This window comes from Diabrotica virgifera, chromosome 2 (genome assembly GCF_917563875.1).
Source record: "Diabrotica virgifera virgifera chromosome 2, PGI_DIABVI_V3a".
In the NCBI taxonomy this organism is placed as follows: domain Eukaryota; kingdom Metazoa; phylum Arthropoda; class Insecta; order Coleoptera; family Chrysomelidae; genus Diabrotica; species Diabrotica virgifera.
In genome coordinates this window covers 261,422,613-261,446,309 of record NC_065444.1, presented here as the reverse complement: position 1 = coordinate 261,446,309, position 23,697 = coordinate 261,422,613, and the positions used below count along the sequence as shown (strand labels likewise).

The window sequence follows — 23,697 nt, the reverse complement described above, 5'->3', positions numbered from 1 at the left end:
TTCATTTTTTGACATTTTGATTATTTAAACAATGTTCCGGACCTTTTTGAGAGGGAGGATAACTCAAATATTATTATTTGAGTTATTTTCAAACAATTTCTGCAAAAAAATTTGAGTCACCTCTCAACGTCCAAATGTACTAATATTTTTACAGATGCGCCCTGGTCTAACGCGGCTGTAGATTCGTCGAACAAGAGATCGATAATCTTTATTAATTAAATATAATGGTAGGGGAGCCCAAGCGGGGATTTGTGCAGTTACTCGAGCGCGTCAGATTATCATATGGGGAGAAACGTGGTACCCTGCAGATGTACCTCTGCCATATATTGGCTCGTAACACAGGGGAGTTCGTTTAGGGGGGCCCGAAAAAAAAAATCTATCCTTAAAAATACTCGAAATTGTCAGATTAAGATAAGGTAAGTTAAGTACATGCAAAACAGTGTATATTTAAAAAATCTGACGATTTGAGCGGGGAGTAAGCAAATTGGTGAGTCACAAAGTTCCACAAGGAAAAAGCGAATATTTCGCGAAGTGAACGTCAGATCGAAAAACTAAAAACTACACTTTCACTATTTTTCAAAAATCTATCGAAAGATACCAAACATGACCCCTCACAGAGAGGGGTGGGGGGTAAATTTAAAATTTTAAATACAAATCCCGCGATATTTAGCAAAATAAACATCAGATTGAAAAACTGCAAAATACACTTATTTAATATTTTTGAAAAATATATCGAATGGTACCAAACGCGATCCCCCACGGAGGTGGGGTGGGGGGTTATTCTAAAATCTTAAATGGGAGCCCCCATTTTTTATTGCAGATTTGGATTCTCTGCATAAAAATAAGCAACTTTTATTCGAAACATTTTTTTAAGTTATGGATAGATGGCGCTATAATCGGAAAAAACGATTAATGGAAATGGAAAATTAAATTAAAAAATGGCAAGCGCCCGCTAAAATGGAAAACTTTACTTAACTTTTTTTGGTTTTAGGACCTAATAATCACAACCCAATAGGTCCCCAAAGCGCTCGAGTGACTGCACATTTAGCATACTTTGCTCCCCTACCATAAGTACTTTTAATTGAAAATTAAGAGTTTTGTAATAACAAAATCGTAGAGTCCGCCACCCGCAAGATATGTCATTCTAGCGCGGTAGTTTTGTTATTACTAAACTGTTTAATTTTCAATTTAAAGTACTTACATTTAATTAATAAAGATTGTCGATCTCTTGTCCGACAAATTTACAGCCGCGTTTCGTTAGTTCGACAACATAAATATGTTAATGATGCGGGACGCAGAAACGCGTCCAACCTTCACTGTACAATTTTTCAGAAAGTGATACACTCGCTCAAACGAACCAGTTACGACCATTTTTCCAAAAAGGACGATGTACTGTGGACGTGGACCATACTGGAGCGAATTTAATTTGTTTAAAAATCTTAATATTAACAGTTGACATTTATAATTTATGAAATAATTTATTTATATTCCTAAATTGCAATATGCCACTTCTTAATTATGACTCATTTTATTCATTTACTTATTTAGATTTATGTATATTTTAATGGGTAGGTATTACCTACATTTTAGTGGAAAAACTAAACTGCGCATTATAGAAAACGGGCACCCTAAAAAATGGGTAATTTTTGAGGTTGCCTATCTCCTAAACCTGTTGTCCAACTTAAGTGATTTTTTGAATATGTTATAGCCTTATTCTTTGTCAATATCCCTGTAATAATATTTTTGCTAAACAGGTAAATTTTCATTGTATACCGGGTGTACGAATCAAACTGTGTTTTTTTCTCAAAGTTCGCAACACCCTGTGGAATATCCTAGCATTTATAAAATACTGAAATTAAAACCCAACTATAGCCTCAGGTTTTCTCAACATTCTGTTTTTTGATTCATTCGCTTATGTTGGATAATACAAAAGTTAGGATACTTAAACAATTAGCCATGTTCTTTTTCAGTACAGGGTGTTTCTAAACAAGTGCGACAAACTTTAAGAGGTAATTCTGCATTAAAAAATAATGACAGTTTGCTTTATAATCGTATGTCCGCAAATGCTTCGTTTGCGAGATACGGGATGTTGAATTTTTTCTTACACACTGACTATTTATTTATTGTTTTAAAAGCGGTTGAGATATGCAAATGAAATTTGGTGGGATTTAAGACGTAGTTATTGCAAATTTTTTGACATACAATTATTAAGAATTTTATATTCACCATTGGCGTGCATACGGGTAATATGATAGGTCATATTACCCGTATGCACGCCAATTGACCTACCAAATAGAACCTACCAAATTTCATTTGCAAATTTCAACCGGTTTTATTGCAATAAAATAAATCGTCAGTTTGTAAAAAAAAATCAAAATCCCCTGTCTCGTAAACGAAGCATTTGCGGACATAAAGTTATAAAGCAAACGGTCATTATTTTTTCAAGCAGAATTGCCTCTTAAAGTTTGCCACACTTATTTACAAACAACCTGTACTGATGAAGAACATGACTAGTTGTTAAAGTACATATCTTTTGTATTATCCAACATAAGAGAATGAATCAAAAAACAGAATGTTCAGAAAACCTGATGCTATAGTCGAGATTTAATTTTAGTATTTTATAAATGCTAGAATATTTCACAGGGTGTTGCGAACTTTGAGAAAAAAACACAGTTTGATTCGTACACCCGGTATACAATGAAAATTCACCGGTTTAGCAAAAATATTATTACAGGGATATTGGCAAAGAATAAGGCTATAACATATTCAAAAAATTACTTAAATCAGACAACAGGTTAAGGAGATACGCGACATCAAAAATGACCCATTTTTTAGGGTGCCGGTTTTCTATGACGCGCAGTGTATAAAAAAGCCCTACGCAACACTTTTTAAATTTGTTATTTTTCCTATCAATAAATGTTTTTCAGGTTATCCTATTTTGATAATTGCATTTACAAACTATCCTGATAAGTTTTAGCCTTGGCTTTGAACTAAATGAATCAGTCTATAAATATTATAATAATATAATTATTTCATTCTATAAATATATTGCTACTACCTATAGTTATAGTACAAGAGCTTGTAGTAATATTATATTTAAACATAAAAATTGTGTTCCATACTGACTGGGAATATAATATAATTTTTTTGTATTATATGGTTTCTCTTCCAGAAACATTGACAAATATTATCAAATATTCTTCTGTCATTATAATCATTCCGTAGCAAATACTTTCTCTTTCTACTGATGCGTGCGCTTATTTTATTTCGGCGTCCAAATTTTTTATGCTCACTGTTTCTCTAATGGCACTTTCCCAGGTTAATATCTTCCCTCAATGAATTTTCTTCTTCTTCTTTCTTGGCTCTACAACTTTAAGTGAGTTTTTGGCCGAATTTACTATTTTCCTCCACTTTTGCAGGGCTTGTATTGATCTGATCTCCCATTGTTGCGCCCCCATCTTACATAGATAGCTCGCTACTGCTTTCTTATATCTTTTTCTTGGGCGACTAACTGACCTTCTGACAACAGGTATTTTCCAGAAGGTTGTAGTCTTTCAGCATTCGATCTCATGTCCTGCCCATCGTATACGAATTACCTAAATGTATCGTACTATGTTTTTGTCTCCATAGAGTGCTTTGAGTTACTAGTTATGTTATCGTCCCCACCCTCCTGTTATCTCGTCTCTACATGGCCCAAATATAGTCCGGCGGATCTTCCGTTCTAATACTAATAATTTTGTTATTTCATGTTGATTCAGTGTCTACGTCTCACTTTCATACCATATTATGGTAATACGTTATATTTCCTGACATCTGTTACATCTGATTCCAGCTGCTACATCTTTTTCATAACGGCTGTTATCACTACTCTTCTTTGACAACTTCGAAATTGTATTCATTTATCGAAATGTTTTATCTAATTCTTAATCTTGGATTTTTGGTAACTACCATGTACCTACTTAGCTTATCTTCGTTGACCGTAAGGCCAATTTCCCTGTACCAGCCTTCAAAAATGGAAAAAACTTCTTTTGCATTTCTGGTAGATTGTGCAATTATGTCGATATCGACAGAAAAGCTAACATTACCTTCGCTTCTTGGGCGAAGTTGAGTAACAAAGGGCAAAACTTTTCTTAAACCCGTTTCAATTTGAAACTCATTTGATGTACGTACTGCTGTGAATTCTGATACGTGCATATGAATCCTGCACACACATATGGACTAATCCTACCAGCTTTTTGGGTACTCCCAAATCTACAGAAGTTTGATGTAGGTACATCTTTGTGGTATTCCCAACTCTTTTCTAAAAAGTGGCGTAAGATTGGCAAGATTGACCTTACCGGTCAAAATTCACACTGGTAATCACCTATTATTTCTTCTATGTATAGAATGAATCTTCTCAGTAGAATAATAGACATAACTTTAAAGGTTGTATAAATTAATGATATTCCTGTACATACACGTTTATCCTCCTTTTTGTGGACGCGTACTATATGACTTTCATGTCATTCTAACGGTATTTCTTTTCTTTGCCGTATTTCATTTTATACGATGATGATTTATTTGTACATCTCTCCCTTTCTTAATCAGTTGTGTATGGATGCCATCTAGGCCCGAGGCTTTGTTGTTTCTGAGTACCAATAGTACTTCCTTTACTTCCTCAAACACTGGTAACATTATTTCGGATTTCGTTGAGTGATACTTTTCTGTTCGTATTTTGTTGAGTTGCCAGTATTTCATAATTGTTTGAAATACTCTCTCCATTGACGGCTTATGTCCGTATTTTCCGTAAGAAGTTTTTCTCTATTATCTTTTATGAATCCCGGACTAATTACCTTATTGCCCTTAATGTTTTTATTTCCTTATAAAACTGCCTATACTCTGACTGATCCTGTAGCTGCTCTTAAGTTGCTTTACCCAATTTTCTAGCGATTTTCATTCTGGATTTTTGTATATTTGGACTTCATGAAGGCATTCAATGGCATTTGTAAAGGTTTCTCACTTGTTCTGTATATTTAATGCTGTTGCGCTATCCCTGCTTTCCTATATTAAATCTAGTACATATTTTATATTGGCATTTTTTAAATTTTTTGTATAAGGTCGTTATTGATCTTACCACATCTAACCATCAAACAACATATTTACTACATATTTACAAACAACAATTTATTTTTACTACCTGTTACTGATATTGAAATCAGAAATGTTTTGCGTGGCTTGAAAAATTCACATTGTACAGATTTTTATTTTTTAAACAAAAAAATAGTTGTCGAAACTATTGATATTGTTATTGACAAATTAGTTTTACTTTATAATAATTGCCTTACTGAAGGGATTTTCCCCGATGTACTAAAAGTAACAAAAGTGTTGCCACTATTCAAAAAAGGGTCTTTAGATGAAATTGGAAATTACCGTCCCATCTCTATCATTCCCATTTTCTGTAAAATTTTTGAAAGCATTCTTAATACTCGTTTGATAGAATATCTAGATAAACACAAAATACTTCACTGTAACCAATATGGCTTTAGAAAAAAGTGCAGCACTACACAAGCTATACAGAAAATTGTGAGAGATATAGTCAACGGCATGGAGGAAGGTCATTTCGTGTCTTTGACATTGTGTGATTTATCCAAAGCTTTTGACTGTGTTTCGCATAAATTAATGTTGGAAAAAATGCATAAATATGGTATAAGGGGAACCACTCTCAATCTATTTAGATCTTATTTAACAAATAGAAAACAGGCAATTTTTCTTAATAATAGCTATTCTGATTTGAACACGGTCGAATACGGGGTTCCTCAAGGTTCAATACTAGGACCCACTTTGTTTCTTATTTATCTGAACGATCTATTTCACTACACTTTTCCCATAAAATGTGTGTGCTTTGCAGATGATACCACTCTCATAAATACTGACATTAATCAACATAATTTGAAAATTAAAATAGATAGTGATACTCAGAAAGCAAAAAACTGGTTTTTGCATAATGGTCTGAAGCTAAATGAAGACAAAAATCAGAATTTAATGTTTAGTTCTGACCGGAAGTATGTCTTAGGAAATAGTGTTAAACTCTTAGGAATTTTCCTAGATGATAATTTGGACTGGAGTGCTCATACAGACTACTTAAGTTCTAAACTTGCTACAACTATATTTTTGATACGCAACTTAGTTTTTATGATCCCTAAAAGTACCCTTAAAATGATCTACTTTGCACTGTTCCATAGCCATTTAAAGTACGGAATAACTGTTTGGGGTGGCTCTTGTCACGCAGACAGAATTTTTAAGTTACAAAAGAAAGTAGTGAGGATACTTGCAGGAGCAGAGTATAGGGAACACTGTAAACCTTTATTTCAGAAGTTAGGTATTATGTCACTACCTTCACTCTATATATATGAGACGCTGATTGAAATTCATTCCAACAAAAGTAAGTTTTAACATAAACTCCAACTTCCATGATCACCATACAAGATCGAGCGATGCTATTAGAGCACAACGTTTTAGGTTAACGAAAAGTATAAAAAACTCAACTGATGTTAGTTTGTACAATTTTTTGCCAGATGAAGTAAAAAGTCTTCATTTACAGTCGTTTAAAAATAAAATAAAATCACACTTTTTAAAACATTGTTTTTACACAAAGACAGAGTACTTAGGTACCGCTTATAATACATTATAATAAGTACACTAGTTTGGTCAGGGTTTTTTTGCCGATTATGACGATATTTCATGTTTTTAAGTTTATTTCATGTCTTTACGTTTTTACATAGTGTGTTAAATTGTTTAAATTTGTTAGTACCTGTTTGTATATCTGTTCATTATAATTTATAATATTTATCTTTTAAATTTTGTCAAAATTTTATAATGTAGGTACGTACTCTTTTGACTTATCAAAAACAGAAGAAATTTTGTATATTTGATGAAATAAATTCTATTCTATTCTATTTTAAAAAAAGATTTTGATCATAAATTAGAAACATCGAATAAATAATTTAGGTAGTTAAATATTTTTTAACATATTTTTTCAATATTTATCAAAGGTAAACACACATAATAAACTACACATTTTCAGTTAGTATGAGCATATTCGCTTAAAAAATCGATATGTTTCATGTAGGTAAATTTCCATGTCATTCTAGGAATGGTGAAAATTAATTTTAGTGGTGGCGAGCCTTTCTTACCTGAACGTGGGAGACATTTAGGAGAAATGGTAAAGTTTTGTAAAGAAACGCTTCAGTTACAATCCGTCTCAATTGTTTCCAATGGATCTATGATAAAGGAAAATTGGTTCCAGAGATATGGAAAGTATGTTGATATTATGGCCATTTCCTGTGATTCTTTTCACGAAGAAACTAATAAGGTAATTTTAATCACTTATACTACACGTTATGTAGGTATAGCTAAAAGGATTCTTTTTCTTGTCCTTCATTATAAAATAAAAAAAAAGAAATTCAAGAAGCTAAGAGTAATGGGAATAGTATGGCTCATTAGTAGAGAGCGCCATTAAAAAATTGTTTTACCTTGGAAAAATATACATAAAATGTGTAAAATGACAGTTTAACCATAATACAGAGAGAGTCTGTAAAGTGGAATAAATTCAATATCTCAAATACTAATTGTTTTTTTTGGAAAATGCTCAGACCCGTCGATTAGTATTTCAAATTGTCCTTTTTGACATTCAATAAAAATGTATACAGGGTGTCCCAATTTAGAGATATGACGTCATCGTCGATTTTCTTAAATGGCAACACTGTCATTTTGATAGCTAATTTGATAGGGTTTGTAAAGTTATACATAACTGCAAAATATCAAATTTTTATTCTCTACCATTTACAAGATAATAGAAAATAACAAAGTTATATCTGTAATTTGGAATATATTCAATAATTAAAATACTAACTGTTTTTTTGAAAAATGCTCAGACCCGTCGATTAGTATATCAAATTGTCATTTTTGACATATAATAATAATGTATACAGGGTGTCCCAATTTAGAGATATGACGTCATCGTTGATTTTCTTAAATGGCAACACTATCATTTTGATAGCTATTTTGATAGCGTGTGTAAAGTTATACACATCTGAAAAATTTCAAAATTTTATTCCCTACCATTTACAAGATAATAAAAAATAACAAAGTTATGAAGAACAAGAAGTAATCAAATAATAATTGAATTTATTTATTTCAATTAAGCAAATGCTCATAACGTTGCCCATTGACAATTTGACAATAATTGAGGGCAACATTATGAGTTTTTGCTTAATTTATTGAAATAATTAAATTCAATTATTAGTTGATTACTTCTTTTTCATAACTTTGTTATTTTTTATTATCATCTAAATGGTAGAGAATACAAATTTGAAATTTTGCAGTTGTGTATAACTTTACACACCCTATCAAAATAGCTATCAAAATGACAGTGTTGCCATTTAAGAAAATCAACGATGACGTCATATCTCTAAATTGGGACACCCTGTATACATTATTATTATATGTCAAAAAGGACAATTTGATATACTAATCGACGGGTCTGAGCATTTTTCAAAAAAACAGTTAGTATTTTAATTATTGAATATATTCCAAATTACAGATATAACTTTGTTATTTTCTATTATCTTGTAAATGGTAGAGAATAAAAATTTGATATTTTGCAGTTATGTATAACTTTACAAACCCTATCAAATTAGCTATCAAAATGACAGTGTTGCCATTTAAGAAAATCGACGATGACGTCATATCTCTAAATTGGGACAACCTGTATACATTATTATTGAATGTCAAAAAGGACAATTTGAAATACTAATCGACGGGTCTGAGCATTTTCCAAAAAAACAATTAGTATTTGAGATATTGAATTTATTCCACTTTACAGACTCTCTCTGTATATATCATACACTTTATATCTTAAATCATGGCTTAATAGTTATTTATGATATAAGGGTCAAAAGTACAATTTTAAGAGTGCCTTAAAAATGTATTTTTAACAGGTATATCATACAATATTTTTTCTACAAACAATTATAATTTATTCATTCTCAATTACAGGACAATATCTACAAAAACTTTTACTTGAACTTGACTGACATTCCATTTTTATATTTTTCTTGACATTACATCAAAACGACCTATTGGGACCGTGCAAGTTCGGCAAAGCGACCTCTATTTCTACGCTCTGTACTTTTATTCGCACTTTTAATTATACTGGCCAATTATATTAGTCCTGGTTGCTGGATAATTGTCAAGACCATAGTCCAAAAAAATAATAAGAAGAAAAAATAAGATGCAGGTTATGTTTAGCAAACGTAAACAATTGACCATTCCAAATCACGTGATATAATATGGCCGGCAGTGGGCAAAAATTTAATAATATAGGGTTTACATCAGTTTTTGTAAAGAATATCCTGTTTGGTTTTGTTTTTTATTGTTAATTGGGCACCGAAATTGTGATAGCAAATAAATATAAACTAGTTTATCGCCTACATAACTGAATTATCCCATAGTAGTTATTGACACAAACTGGTAACTAATATGGGATAATTCAGTTCTGTAGGCGATAAATCACTTCATATTTAATTTGTTATCACAATTTCGCAGATTTCCCTACACAATTAACATAAAAAAACAACCAAACAGGATTTTCTTTACAAATTAATGTAGATGTAAGGTTAGATTTTGCCCACACCCGGCCATGTTTGACGTTTCATTGGAATGCCTAATTGTATGTAGTAAATAAAATCAGTTATTAAAATGCAGTACTGCAAGCAAAATACAATTAATTAAATTTACCTTTATATAATAATTGCATATCATATCAATATTGTGGAGCAATATATAATTTTTCTGCGTCAATGACAGAAGGTATGAAATATACGTCAATTTGACAATTTCAATTGACAATATGAATTATTTAAGATAGTTGCAATATTTCTACGCGACTCGCGCACGGTCGTTTCTCGTTTCCCTTTCCAAGTACTTGCACACCGCGAATACTGTCAATACGTAAATCATAACAACTATAGAATAACATCTTCCTGCTTTTATTGTTGTAAATTCTAACAAGTTTTAATAGTTTTTTCTACAAACGTGTTAAAAATGCAATAATACAGTTTAAATTAAACTTTAAAAAACTTTTTAAACCACCTTTTTCAAATTGCGCAAGTTGTATTATTAATATTAATGTTAATAAATGAAATATACATATTTTGACGTTTCACAATTTGACAATTCACTTTTATACTACATTCGCTCTCGCGAGATTTTTTTTGAGACATTCGGAATAGGAAACGTACAACACAAAAATTCCTACCTCGCACTATTAACTGCTAAAATCAACTCAAATCAACTTAATCTTTCATTAAAAAAAGAAGAATTATTAGAAATAGTGGGAGTGTCTACTAATCTCATAAAATTTTGTGAAGTTTATTTCTACAAAATATTTTTATTTTGTACAATAAATAATTTTCTCATTTGCTATCAATACATTATAATGGTTTAAATAAATAAATATTGATTGGCGTAAGGTTTATGTTATTTTTATGTCTGTTTACTATTAATAATATTGGATATGAGCAGGTGCGTTGGTTTTGTAGTAATTCCCAGTCACTTCTGACAACTGAATTTTTCAAAAAAGAAATTACTAACGTCAGTGTCAAAAAAAATCTCGCGAGAGCGAATGTAGTATAACTGCAGTGCCTTAAGGCTATGGGTACATAATTCGCAAATATTTTACGTGTATCCCTACTTTTTCTGTCTTTACACGGCAAATTTAGTAAAATTCACACTGGTGTGGATATGTAAACATTACTAGAATGTCATTCTACTTGAAAATGTCATAATTAATTTAAAGAGATGGCTTTTGAATGTTCTTGGATAACTGTTATTTTTATAATTGCAAATTATTAATTCAGTTAATAAATGTGATAATTTTTTCACTAACTATGTTTTCAGTGATTGTAATAATTTATTTGTACAACAAAAACTAATAATCAATCGAGAAAAGAGGAAAAGTGTTAAAGTGATTTTTTAATAATATGTTGTTATTTTGGAACGCTTACAATTTTGAACATCTCTAACAACAAAATACTTGTATCACAGGATATATCTGATGTATTCTCTGCTTGGATCTTCCACAAATAATACACAATAAATAACTCTTTATTAAGTTCACGTCTTAATCAATTATTTATCAAATACACTATTTATCAATAATATTTAATCAATTTCTCAAAATATCCCCGATGCAATGTCAAATATTTAAAATTGTCACTGATTGTCAGTGTCTGACTGACAATATATGCTGACAATATTATATTCCGTTGAGTGCGTTGTAAGACAAAGACAGATTTGGAAAATATTACCACGGTATTGTGTTCATTTTTTTCAAATCCTGAAAAAACCAATAAATATTTTTGAAAAATTTAAACGCAGAATGAAAGACTAAATTATTACCGAGGGCCGAAAGTCCCTTAGAATAAATAAAAAGTTTATTTTGAATGAGATATTTGAAATTAAAAATCACACTAAATTTTCTCTTAGTTTTTTCACCCCTGTAACTTATTAAAATAAACATTATAGAAGTTCTCAGGGACTTTCGGCCCTCGCTAATAACGTAATCTTTCATTCTGCGTTTAAATTTTTCAAAAATACTTATTAGTTTTCTCAGGATTTGAAAAAAATGAATCCCCATTTGAATAGCATTGCAGCCGGAAATACGTACCGATCCTCTTAAAGCACTTTGTGCTTTAAAGTAGCATTTTTGCACGATTGATCATTTTTGACTGTTTACCGTGACAGATTTTACGTCAGTAGGTGACATTTACTAGCAACTCGACGGTAAGTAATTCACTTACCGTCGAGTTAAAAAATCTCTTAATGTTAATTTATTTTTTGAAAGAATAAAGAAAACTAACGAATTATTTATTAATATTGAAACTTATGGTACAATTTGTTAAATTATTTTGCAGAATTTCTAAATATGGAATTTTATCGTCTGGTTTATTAATGACTGTAAAAGTACGCTGGATGTTCGTTTTTGTATTGGGTACTTTTACAATCATTAAACCATCGGTTTGTTGGATGTCATTCATAGTAATATTATATAATTCTTCTCTTCTACAGGCACCAGATATTCCCAATATCATTGCGACCTACAAATTATGAAAAAATCTTCATTCGAGTATTTCTTTTACCTAAACTAGCTTATATATTACCTTGTGAACTAGAAATTCTTCATCCGGTGCTTCCATCAGAAATTTTTTAAATTGCTCCCGTGTAAAAATGCTTTCTTAGGCCTATAGCCAACATTTTTTCTCTTCAAATACGCGATCAAAGTTGAAAACTTGGAAATATCAATGCCATCATAAAGAAAAACGGTGGATTTAATCATTGAATATTCTGCCCAGACGCTTCCAGGAGCTTTCAACTGCATATGTCTTTGAACGAAATATGCCAATAGAGTCTTTTCTTCGATTCTTAAATTCTTGCCTTCGCACCATTTTTTAAAACTTTGGTAGATATTTTGATAACGGATTTTGGATTTTTCGGGAATAATTGCTGAACACCCTTCTTCCCAAGCCCGTTCAATTTCTTCCAATTCACTTTCGCTCATATTTTAATTTATAATAATCAAAATTGTACTTAAAATTATTGACAACTAAATAAAAACTCAATTCTCCATTGTTGTTATGCACCCTAGTTACTACCTAACAACCAAAGTATCTATCTTGATAAAATGAATGAAACTAGTCAATATGACGAAAATGTTTAATTTTATAATTTATAATGGTATCAATCGTGCAAAAAACGTTATAAGCATGTCGAACGTTAAGAGTAACCGATCTCAGACAATAATTGGAGTCGTCGCTCCGCTCCTCCTCCAAACAATAATTGTCTTCGATCGGTATAAAACCCTTACCGTTCTCCATACTTAATATACTATTGTAACGCTCCTATGGAGTGCTGAAAATTGCATTTTTAACACGGTTGTAGAAAAAATATTTTATATTAAATTTTTAAATTAAAATATTTTATATTTTAAGACTATTGGGAGAGGCCAAGGAAACAAAAATCACATTGAACAACTGTTCAGGGTACGAGACTGGTGTCAGAAATACGACGTTCTATTTAAAATTAATACAGTCGTCAATACCTACAATTACGATGAAGATATGAGCGAAAATATTATGAGTCTAAACCCTATTAGGTAAGCATCCTTATGATTTTGTCATAGCTTATGTATATCACCATGTAGATACAACGGATGTCGGACGATTCTCACTGGAGAATCATTTTTTATATGGATATGCCTATTCTGAATATTTTTTTCACTAAATCTTCTTTTGGCCTTCCTCTCCAACTCTTTCAATCAACTTGCAACTCAGCAATTATTCGTATTGGTTGATTATCATTTCATCGTTGAACATAAACTAGCTGTGTTAACATTTGCTCTTTCATTTTGGCATTATGTAATTGTTACCACCGCTTCGCTTTTCCTAATATATCAGTTCTTAATTTTTCTGTATCAGTGATATACAGTCGGAAAAATGAAAGAATACCCATGAACGAACATATAAAACACGCTGTATTTTCCTGTCACCGTGTCACAAAGAAAATTGCCCAGTGCAAGTACATGTAACAATAATTATTACATGTACTTGCGCTGGCCAATTTTTTGTGTGACAAGGTGACAGGAAAATACAGCGTGTTTTATATGTTCGTTCATGGGTATTATTTCATTTTTCCTACTGTAGTTTTTCTATTCATCCATTTAAATCTAAATCCTGTGTTTTGACTATTTCTGGGCAAATTTTCAGCCAAATAGATGAACATGTATTTTGGGAATGGAGGTAAATGTAAAAAACAGTATTCTACAGGTTTTCTACCCTAAAATTTGATCAAAAACATGTTTTAAATAAAGAAACCTAATAATCACATTGTTATAATGCCTAATAATCACATTTTTGAGTCCCTTCTATTAAAACATTATTTTTTCATTGATACTTTACAATAAAAAAATGCAAAGTTTAAATAAATTCCAAATCACTGTAAAATCGCTTGGAATGATATTTTGAGAAAAAAAAAAGAAAAAGACGGTTCGACCTTCATTAATGTCTTATTTTTTCCACCCAAGTTCCCTACACCCCCAGGCAATTTTCTAGACCCGCCACTGACGTGCACAGCTACGAAATACAACTTCTGCTGGGGGTCCACCGAAACCAGTAAATTGTTGTCTACGAGAAAAAGTAGTTTGGGAACCTCTGATCTAAGCATTCTCGATTACGTCACATCGAATATGAGCTATATTGCAACAGCCCTGGTTGGTTCAGGTGCTCCATTTAATACGTTGGTCAAAAGCTTCGGGAATATCTATTAGTAAAACAACATTTTTTTTTAATGAAAATTGTCCTTTTGGGATCGGTACTCACCGGAGGGACCGCAGACGTTCGGATACAATTAGCGTCTCTTTGCAAAGACAATGACGTCGACTTTGCAAAGTAACAAGACACTTACTCAACACACACACTACACATTACACCTGAGTTAGTGATAAGTTATACAATTACGTGGCTAAAGGTTCTAGTTCTAAACCAAGGCCAGAATCAGAGAAAAAAAAAACATTTTTTTGCACAAATCATTCAGTACTCATCAAGATAATCTCGTTTAGCGGCAATACAGCCATTCCAACGCTTTTCTAATTTTTGTGAGAAATTCTTTTTTGTGGCCCATTAGTGAGAAATAATTCCAGATCACATAACCATTATTCTGTAGTGCCGATCCTAGATACTTTTATAAAATAGGGATTAATTTTCACAATCATTTCGTCATCCAAAGATATCATTTTATCTGTAGTAAAAAGTATATTAGACTTATCAATCCAGAGTCTTCCAAATTTTCTGATATGGGCTTTTTTAACAAGTTATGTGTAAATATATACTTCAAACCATTTTGAGGAATGTTTTCTGAGTTATATATGATTTTAAAAATCTTTCTTGACCATTTGATCGTCGTTCACAAGTTTTAAAAATTCGGAGTGAAAGTTATCTGGTTCGCTGTAGATCTTTCTTTTATTGCATAACACTATCTACTTCCTCAGCTGTAACTAGAGATACCTTCTATCAGCGGCGGCTCGTGGGTCAATCTTCAGGGGGGTCATTTTGGTTTGAAAACTTCAAACTGTTGATTTTTTAAAGTATTTAAAAGATCTTTTAGCATTTATATTTTAGATAAAAAATACAGACTTAGATAAAACTCAATACTATTTACCCTAGTTTTCCGAAAATTAAATTTGTCTTTTTTTAGAGTAAATCTTTTAAAAAATATAGGAAAAATGGTATGAACAGGTTATTGACTGATATATAGATAGGAATATTTATAGTATAATAAATTGTAAATTTATTAAAACGAAACTTACTTTAAATATTTTTATATTTTAAGTCAATTCTTCTATCCTTTAGTTCTGCAAAATAGTCTATGACCTTCTCATTGAAATTTGGAATGCTCTTGACAAGCGTTTTCTCGATGCTCAGCATAGACAAGGCACTAAGTCTAGGTTGTCCCATCGTATTACGCAGGAATGTTTTTACTCTTTTTAAAGTAGAAAAACATCTCTCACTTTCCACGGTTGTCATAGGGAGTGTGCACAAAATATTTAATAACTTCACTGCTTCAGAAAATGTTTCAGACAAATTCATGTTAATAAAAAGCTGAAGTATGGCTACTGCACCAGCACTATTGCGAAAATCCTCACGACAATATAAGACTTCAAGTTCCGATTTTAGTTTGGAAATATTCACTGTGGGATAATTAGCCGTCACCATTTTTAAAATATTTTGCGGAAAGTTGGTAGTGTATGCTTCAAATTTCTCTATGTAGAATAACTGTGAAATCATGAGATGATCATTGAAACTAAACCTGTGATTTATTTCAGATATAATAATATCACAAATTTCAAGTGCAGTTCGTCGCTTTGGATCCTCTGCAGTAGTTTTTCTTTTTTTTGCTGTTGATGTGCTTGGTACTTCTGATTCCAAAATAGTATTTCTAATTATTTGGATATTGTTGTTAAAAGACAGGATACAATTTTTGACAGATATAACATCAATGTCTCGCATTTGCAATTGTTTAAACAATATATCAACATGGGGCATTATTTTATGGAAAAAATTTAACCAAAATAAAAAATGCTCATCTTCCAAATGTCTTTTTAAACCAGTTGCTTGATTTATATTGTTACCATCTTGCTCCTCATCAATAATTTCCTCTAAGCAAGATTTTAAATCATCTTTATAAGTGTATACAATTTCAACACATTTTGTATTGAAAGCCCATCGAGTAGGCGCAGCTTTAGGTAGCCTTACTTTAACCACTCTATCCAGAACCATCGTACGTTTTGGAGATCGGCCGAAAAAGGACGAAAATCCGTGTAAATTTGCAAAAAATATTTTTATCGGTTTGTGTTGACTCGCCGCTTTTTGGAGGATAAGATTAAATTGATGGGCATAGCAGTGAATGAAGTGTGCATTTGGGTATATTTCTTTAATTTTTGTTTGTACTCCTCCCAGTTTACCGCTCATGACTGATGCACCATCGTAACTTTGGGCAATCAATTTTTCAGGTGCTTCATTAATTTTTAATAATTGAAGTTCTTCCAATATTACATTAGTTAAATGTTGTGCTGTAGTACCTAGGGGGTTAACAAATTTCCAAAATCTTTCATGTACAATACCAGTTAATACATATCGCAATATGATAATCATCTGCGTTTTATTGGAGCTGTCTGTGGTCTCATCTACTTGAATGGCCACAAAATTTGTCTGGCCAATCTCCTTCATGATATGAGTATGCACAATGGCTAACATTGATTCTAAAATATCGTTCTGAATTGTTTTCGATGTTCCTTTAAATACTGTACTTTTTTCAATGTGTTCTTTAAACATTAAATCCAGTTCAGAAACAAAATCGATAAGGCCCAGAAAAATTCCACGATTATTGGAGCTGTCACTTTCGTCATGACCGCGCAATGCAATTTCGAAAACTCCACAAAATTTTACACAGTCGATTAGTTTGTTTAAAATATACCTATTTTTAGATACCAATTCATTAAAGTCATGCACAGATTTACGATATACACTATCAAGTTGCTGTCTTATGTTAACACGTCCTAAACTTGCGTAACTCATTGATGAATTTATATGAGTAGTTGAAGAGGCATGTTTTGTAATTTTCACTTTTAAATGCTTAATGTCAGTTACTCCATTTTTCGCCCATACAGCGTCATTCGAAAACAGTAAACACGGATAGCAAAAAAATGCATTTCTCACACTGCAGCCACAAATCCAATCACACAAATTGTACATTGATTCTTTAAAATATCTTTGAATGTCCTTACCCCTATCCTTTGTTGTTTGTTTTAAATTCATGTTTGGTTTTGGTCGACCACTTTCTTTTTTCTCAAGCCGCCGTTCATAATTTAGTGTTCCAGCAGATTTTAAGGCAATTATTTCGTCAACAACACTCATCTTGTTTTTGTTACAATCACAAAAAAATCCAACAAAACAAAATAAATTACGCAAATACGCCGCGATCGATATAGACCTGCCGTGAAGTGCGGTCAGCAGACGGTAACTAACTAAACGTGAGGCCGTCGACTCTACTAGAGGTATACGACGGAAAGGTCACTCCCACTCTCGCCCACGAAATTGCTATCTGCCGTCTCTTTTCTATTTTACATGCATTTGTCCATAAGCCATAAGAACTGTATATAGACAATTTAAAATACGGCCCAGCCACGGGCTTGTGTATAGCGCGAGGCGCGACGTTATTATATCTATTATATTTGTTTTGCCAATGCAGACTTCTGAGAGAGAATTTTATATTTCAGAGTGAAGTTTTAGATAAAAGATATTTTTAATAAAATTGGTATTTTTATGAGATTATTTTAGGGGGGTCATTGACCAATTGACCCTAAGGAGGAGCCGCGCTTGCCTTCTATTTTAGGAGTTATTTTTACCACCTTTAGAGATTTTTGACATTGTTCTCTTACAAATTTCTTCCCCGTTCTATATTTATTGTTAAATCTTCCTCATCTTGGCTTTCAATGCACACCCTCCTCTTTGTTTACTTTCTCGATTGTGATTATCGAGTAAGTGAAACGAGAACCACCATTACTATAGAAATAGGCGCATCTGGTTTACAGATGGGTCCAGCGGACAGGCACTGAGGGCGTGTTATCGGACTCTAGTCAAACTCTTGATTCCTATTAATCAATCTGCCAGGCTAAGGTCTTAGTGATAATAGTTTGTACTATTATAGTTTAGATAAGGCTCGCCCTGTTCATAACCATAACTCTTGGTTCTTGGCAGGTTCTTGGTTCCCATTAATCAATCTGCCAGACTAAGATCTTTGTGGTATTAGTTTGTTCTCAGGAGACAGTTAGATGGGGCTTGCCTTATTCATAACCCTAACTCTTGGTTCTTGGTAGACTCTTGGTTCCTATTAATCAATCTTCCAGGCTGAGATCTTTGGGGTAACATATTTTTTTTATAATGAACGTATGTATACTAAAATTAAAATTGTAATTTGTAGGTGGAAAGTATTTCAGTGTTTGCTACTAGAGGGAGAAAATGCTGGACCCGAAGCCCTACGTAACGCAGAGCGGTTTTATATTAACGAGGATGTATTTAATCAGTTTTTGCACCGCCATAAAAATGTGAAATGTTTAGTCCCCGAATCCAACAAAAAAATGCAAAACAGTTACTTAATCTTGGATGAATATGTAAGTTTCCTAATTTTATAACATTTTTCCCTTTCTCATTGAATTAGGTCCGCTTTTAATAGAGGTATGTCTGTCTCTGTCATTTGATGTAAAACAGAGATGAACAAACAGAGATGGCCAGGGTATGGTTCAATAAATGGTCTTTATGGTCCTCTACATAGAGCTTTTTTAGATACTTAGTCAATCTATGTATCCTTTTCTATCCGATCTTTGGCCTCTTATAAAGCACCATATTTCCTTTTGCTGGCCATAAGAATCATGTTACATTTCTTTCTAAAAACGTTCCCAGTGATATTTTTTATTCTTCTTACAAGTGGATATTTTTGGTTTCTTATTATCTTTTAATTATCGTATGCCTCTTGTGACATTTATTTTGGATAAGCTTTTTTCTTTTCTTTACATTTTTCCTTCACTTCTATACAAAACCATATAGTTTTTCATTTTGGGAACGATTTATTTTTATTTATATTCCTTTCACCAAGAACTTTCTGGGCTAAAGCTGAAATATTAAACTTAAATTTTTGTTCAGCTTTCTTTGACTCCATCACTCTCTGTGATGTATAAAATATGTTTCTCTGCTTCTTTCTGTTATTCTTTTTTTTTAGTAGGTACCTTATGGACTCATCCTGTAACCTTTACAGTCTTAAAATTACAGACAGTTGTATTTATTTCCTTCCAAACCGGCTTCATCTTCGTCTCACCTTGTGCAAATTTGAATGAAAAAATATGGTGATATAGGCCTGGATCCTGCGTACCAAAAAAAGTTTATTAATAGCAAGCTGAAAATTTGTTACTAGCTTAACGGTGTCTAGTCGGACAAACTTTGATGTATGGGAACACTGGAACACGGGAAGTTTTAATTGTGGAACGTGTCATCCTGTCAAGTTTATGATTGTGAAATCTAGCAGGTTGTTTTTAAGTTTATTCAATAGCAAACTTTATATAATATATGAAAAAATGATTGTCCGACAAATATGTTGGGCATTTTAAAAAGTCCGACACGTAGAACATGTCAAATGACAGGAATTATGTTGGTGATAATAGTCTAGTAAAATAAAATTACACTACATGTAAATCAAAATGTAAATTCGTACAGGTTGAAACAAATTTTATATCAAAGTTTAGGTGGGTACAAAAGATATTTTCAAGAAAGTATCCAAATCATACAAGGGGATCATTGTTTAAATAAATAAAAAGGGGTCATTTTTGCAAAAAATTACTTTTTTAACTGCTAAGGTCATTCAATTACTAATGAAGGTCTATAGGATTGTTTTCTGCAAAGTTAAAGAGTAAGTCTTTCACATAAGACTTACTAAGTTAAATTTGACCCCCTATTTATTTAAATAATTATACATAAAACTTTAAAAACAAATTTGCAAAAAATTATTTTTAGCGTTTTAAATAAGCACTATAAAATATTTTATTTTACAGGACAGTTATATTATCAGTATTAATAAAAAAAACTGGTCCAAAAATATTTAATATTTTTTGAGATAATGAATTTTGTTTATTAAATGTTACTCTATTTTCAATGGCAAAAACGAGGTTGTTGCTAAAGAAATATTCACCTATATTAAATCTTATTATTTTTATGTACATTTTCGATAAATTCAAATTTCAATTAAACTTCCCCCTAAAATGGCATTTGAAAATTATTAAAATTTGTTTATAATTTGTTTTTTTAATAACGTCGCGGGGATTAAATATTTTCAAATGCCGTTTCAATAATTGGGTTCCTGGGATTTTTTAACTAATTAACAAATTTTTTTGTCTTTTTTTCCTCTTCTTTTTTTTCTTGGAGTTATATTACTACGGGCCCTTTTAGGGTTAAGTTTCATTAAGAATGTCGAATCTCTAAGTTGTAGATTCTAGACCTAAAAATATTAAGATTGGTCGATAATCACTTAAATAAAATGTGGCTACTTCCTGTGTTACAGGGTGTTTTATTTAAAAATTTAAAAATTATTTTTACCAAGTACTTTCAAACTATTTGACGTATCCTTATCATACTTCGCAGAAAGTATGGGTACTATACAGTCTACTAAATTGTGATAAATAAAAGTTTCTAGCTACTACCAGAGGCGTACGACAGGTGATATGAGGGAATTACTATTTTTGCGAAATTTTTCGATTCTCCAATACTTTCTATGTAAATAATATACTCCTTACTGGTAACGATTAAGTCATTAGTTTTCGAGATATTGGACGTTAAAAATGAAACGGCATAGTTATTTTGATTCATTCATTCATTCATTTTAAACTTTCAATATCTCTCAAACTGATAACTTTATCAATACCAATAAAGTTATTTACATACAAAGTATTGGAGAATCGAAAAATTTCGCTAAAATAGTAATTCACTCAGTGGCGTAGAATTTGGGAAGCGTAAATCATATAATGCGCAATGAACAACGATATGACCTACTTCGGACCATACTTCAAGGTAAAGTGCATGGGAAAAGAGGTCCAGGACGAAGAAGGATATCCTGGCTGCATAACCTGCGAAAAGGGTTTAACTTAACCACTACCGGACTTTTCAGGGCAGCAGTCAACAAAGTTAGAATAGCCATGTTAGTGTCCAACATCCGTAACGGATAGGCACCATAAGAAGAAGAAAATCATTCACTATCCCCTGTCGTACGCCTCTGGCACTAGCTAGAAACGTTTATTAATCACAATTTAGTAGGGTGTATAATAGCCATACTTTCCTGCCAAGTGTGATAAGGATACGTCAAATAGTTTTAAAGTACTTGGTAACAATAATTTTTAAATAAAACACCCTGTAACTCAGTACGTAGCCACATTTTATTTTTAAAGAGATTTTAGTTAAATCTTAATATTTTTAGGTCTAGAAGCTACAACTCAGAGATTCGACATTCTTAATAAAATTTAACCCTAAAAAGGCCCGTAGTAATGTAACTCCAAGAAAAAAAAGAAGAAGAAAAAACGACAAAAAATTTTTGTTAATTAGTAAAAAATTCCCAGGAACCCAATTATCCAAACATTTCAAAATGCTTAATCCCCGCGACGTTATTAAAAAAACAAATTATAAACAATTTTAAATAATTTTCAAATGCCATTTTAGGGGGAAGTTTAATTGAAATTTGAATTTATCAATACATTTATCGAAAATATACATAAAAATAAAAATAATGAGATCTTAAGCAGGTGAATATTTCTTTGGCAATAACCGCGTTTTTGCAATTTAAAATATAGTAACATTTAATAATCAAATTCAATATCTCAAAAAATATTAAATATTTTTCGACCAATTTTTTTTTTGTGCTTAATAATAATAACATAGCGCAACTTCTTCTGTAAAATAAGACATTTTATAGTGCTTATTTAAAACGCTAAAAATAATTTTTTGCAAATTTGTTTTTAAAGTTTTATATACAATTATTTAAATAAATAGGGGGTCAAATTTAATTTATTAAGTCTTATGTGAAAGATTTACCCTTCAACTTTGCAGAAAAAAATCCCATAGACCTTCAATAATAAGTGAATTACCTCAGCAGTTAAAAAAGTATTTTTTTGCAAAAATGACCCCTTTTTAATTTTTTAAACAATGATCCCCCTGTATGATTTGGATACTTTCTTGAAAATATCTTTTGTACCTACCTAAACTTCGATATAAAATTTGTTTTAACCTGTACGAATTTACATTTTGACTTTATTTTATTTTATTAGGCTATAACTAGCACCCTGATTTTTGCACGAGAGTTTAATGAAAGGGTAACAAATCAATTGGAAGTTCTGTCCGACAAAACACATGGGACGTTTTCGTAGTCTGTCATTTGAAACCTGTAACCTGTTCCACAATTAAAACTTCCCCTGTTCAAGTCTTCCCGTACATCAAAGTTTGTCCTACTAGATACCGTTAAGCTATTAACAAATTTTGCTATTAATAAACTTTTTTTTGGTACGCGGGATCCAGGCCTAATTGCGGTTATACTAATAATATATTTATTTTTTTAAGATGCGGTTTTTAGACTGCACATCTGGCTCCAAATGCCCTTCCAAATCCATTTTAGACGTTGGTGTATCCAACGCACTCAAGTTTGCTGGTTTTGACGAAGCAATGTTCAAAAAGAGAGGAGGAATATACAAATGGTCCAAAGAAGCAAATAAATTGTCATGGTGATTGCCACAGAATGGTTTAAAATATTGTACATTTATTTGATGCTCAAATTGAGCCTTAAAGATGTTGTTAAGGAAGCGTAAAATATTTTATTTTTGTACTTTTTAAAAAGATAATGTAGGTAGTTTAAACTGTAGGTTGATCGAATAATGTAACACGTATTCTTAAAAAATAAATAACTAATATGTAAAATGATTCTAGAGTTTACTTTGTAGTGAATACATGAATCAACTTTTTTTTCCAGAACCTTAAAAATCGGTACATGTTTCCTATTGGTATTAAGATCATTATTAAATTTAGGACCAACAGGTCTTCTAATATTCTTATGCCTTTTTATTCTTAAAGGAAAGTTGGACAGCCTTGAAACTTGATAGGAAGATTCCTTTTAGTGTAAAGAAGAATCCTGTTTAATTTGAAGTCCATAGATTGTCTTAGGCTTCTCATACTTACATTGTTATGTCCTTTCTTTTTCTTGGCGGAAAAGTCTTATAGATTTAAAACTTGCTACATCCTCTGGTTTGGTGTCAATAGGTATTCTTCTCATGTTCTTTTTTTCTTTGAGTAAAAATTCTAGTCTTGAAACTGGTAAGCGGTTTATTTAGTTTTGATGTTTTGTGCATAATTCCGAGCTTGTCGAACACAGCGCCATCTTCTTTTTGTGGCTACCAGCTTTCGTATTTTTTTATATTGTTATGCTCTGTATTTCTCTCTTGTTATGAGATTGATCGGCAAATTCTTGTTTTGATTAATTACCTAATTATTATAATTATTACTTAGGTAAAACAAAACCAAA

At 31.6% G+C, this 23,697-nt stretch overlaps 1 protein-coding gene across 1 annotated transcript in view; it reads left to right on the top strand.

Annotated features, from left to right (window-relative positions):
• The window catches only part of LOC126880603 (radical S-adenosyl methionine domain-containing protein 2-like), a 37,591-nt gene extending 14,492 nt beyond the window's left edge, over positions 1-23,099 (top strand). Inside the window, exons 4-7 of the mRNA XM_050644583.1 lie at positions 7,131-7,351; positions 13,029-13,192; positions 18,574-18,763; positions 22,743-23,099. Coding sequence (XP_050500540.1) covers positions 7,131-7,351; positions 13,029-13,192; positions 18,574-18,763; positions 22,743-22,907 — 740 coding nt within the window. The 3' untranslated portion in view covers positions 22,908-23,099. The remainder of the gene's footprint in view (positions 1-7,130; positions 7,352-13,028; positions 13,193-18,573; positions 18,764-22,742) is intronic.
• Positions 23,100-23,697: the final 598 nt, after the last annotated feature.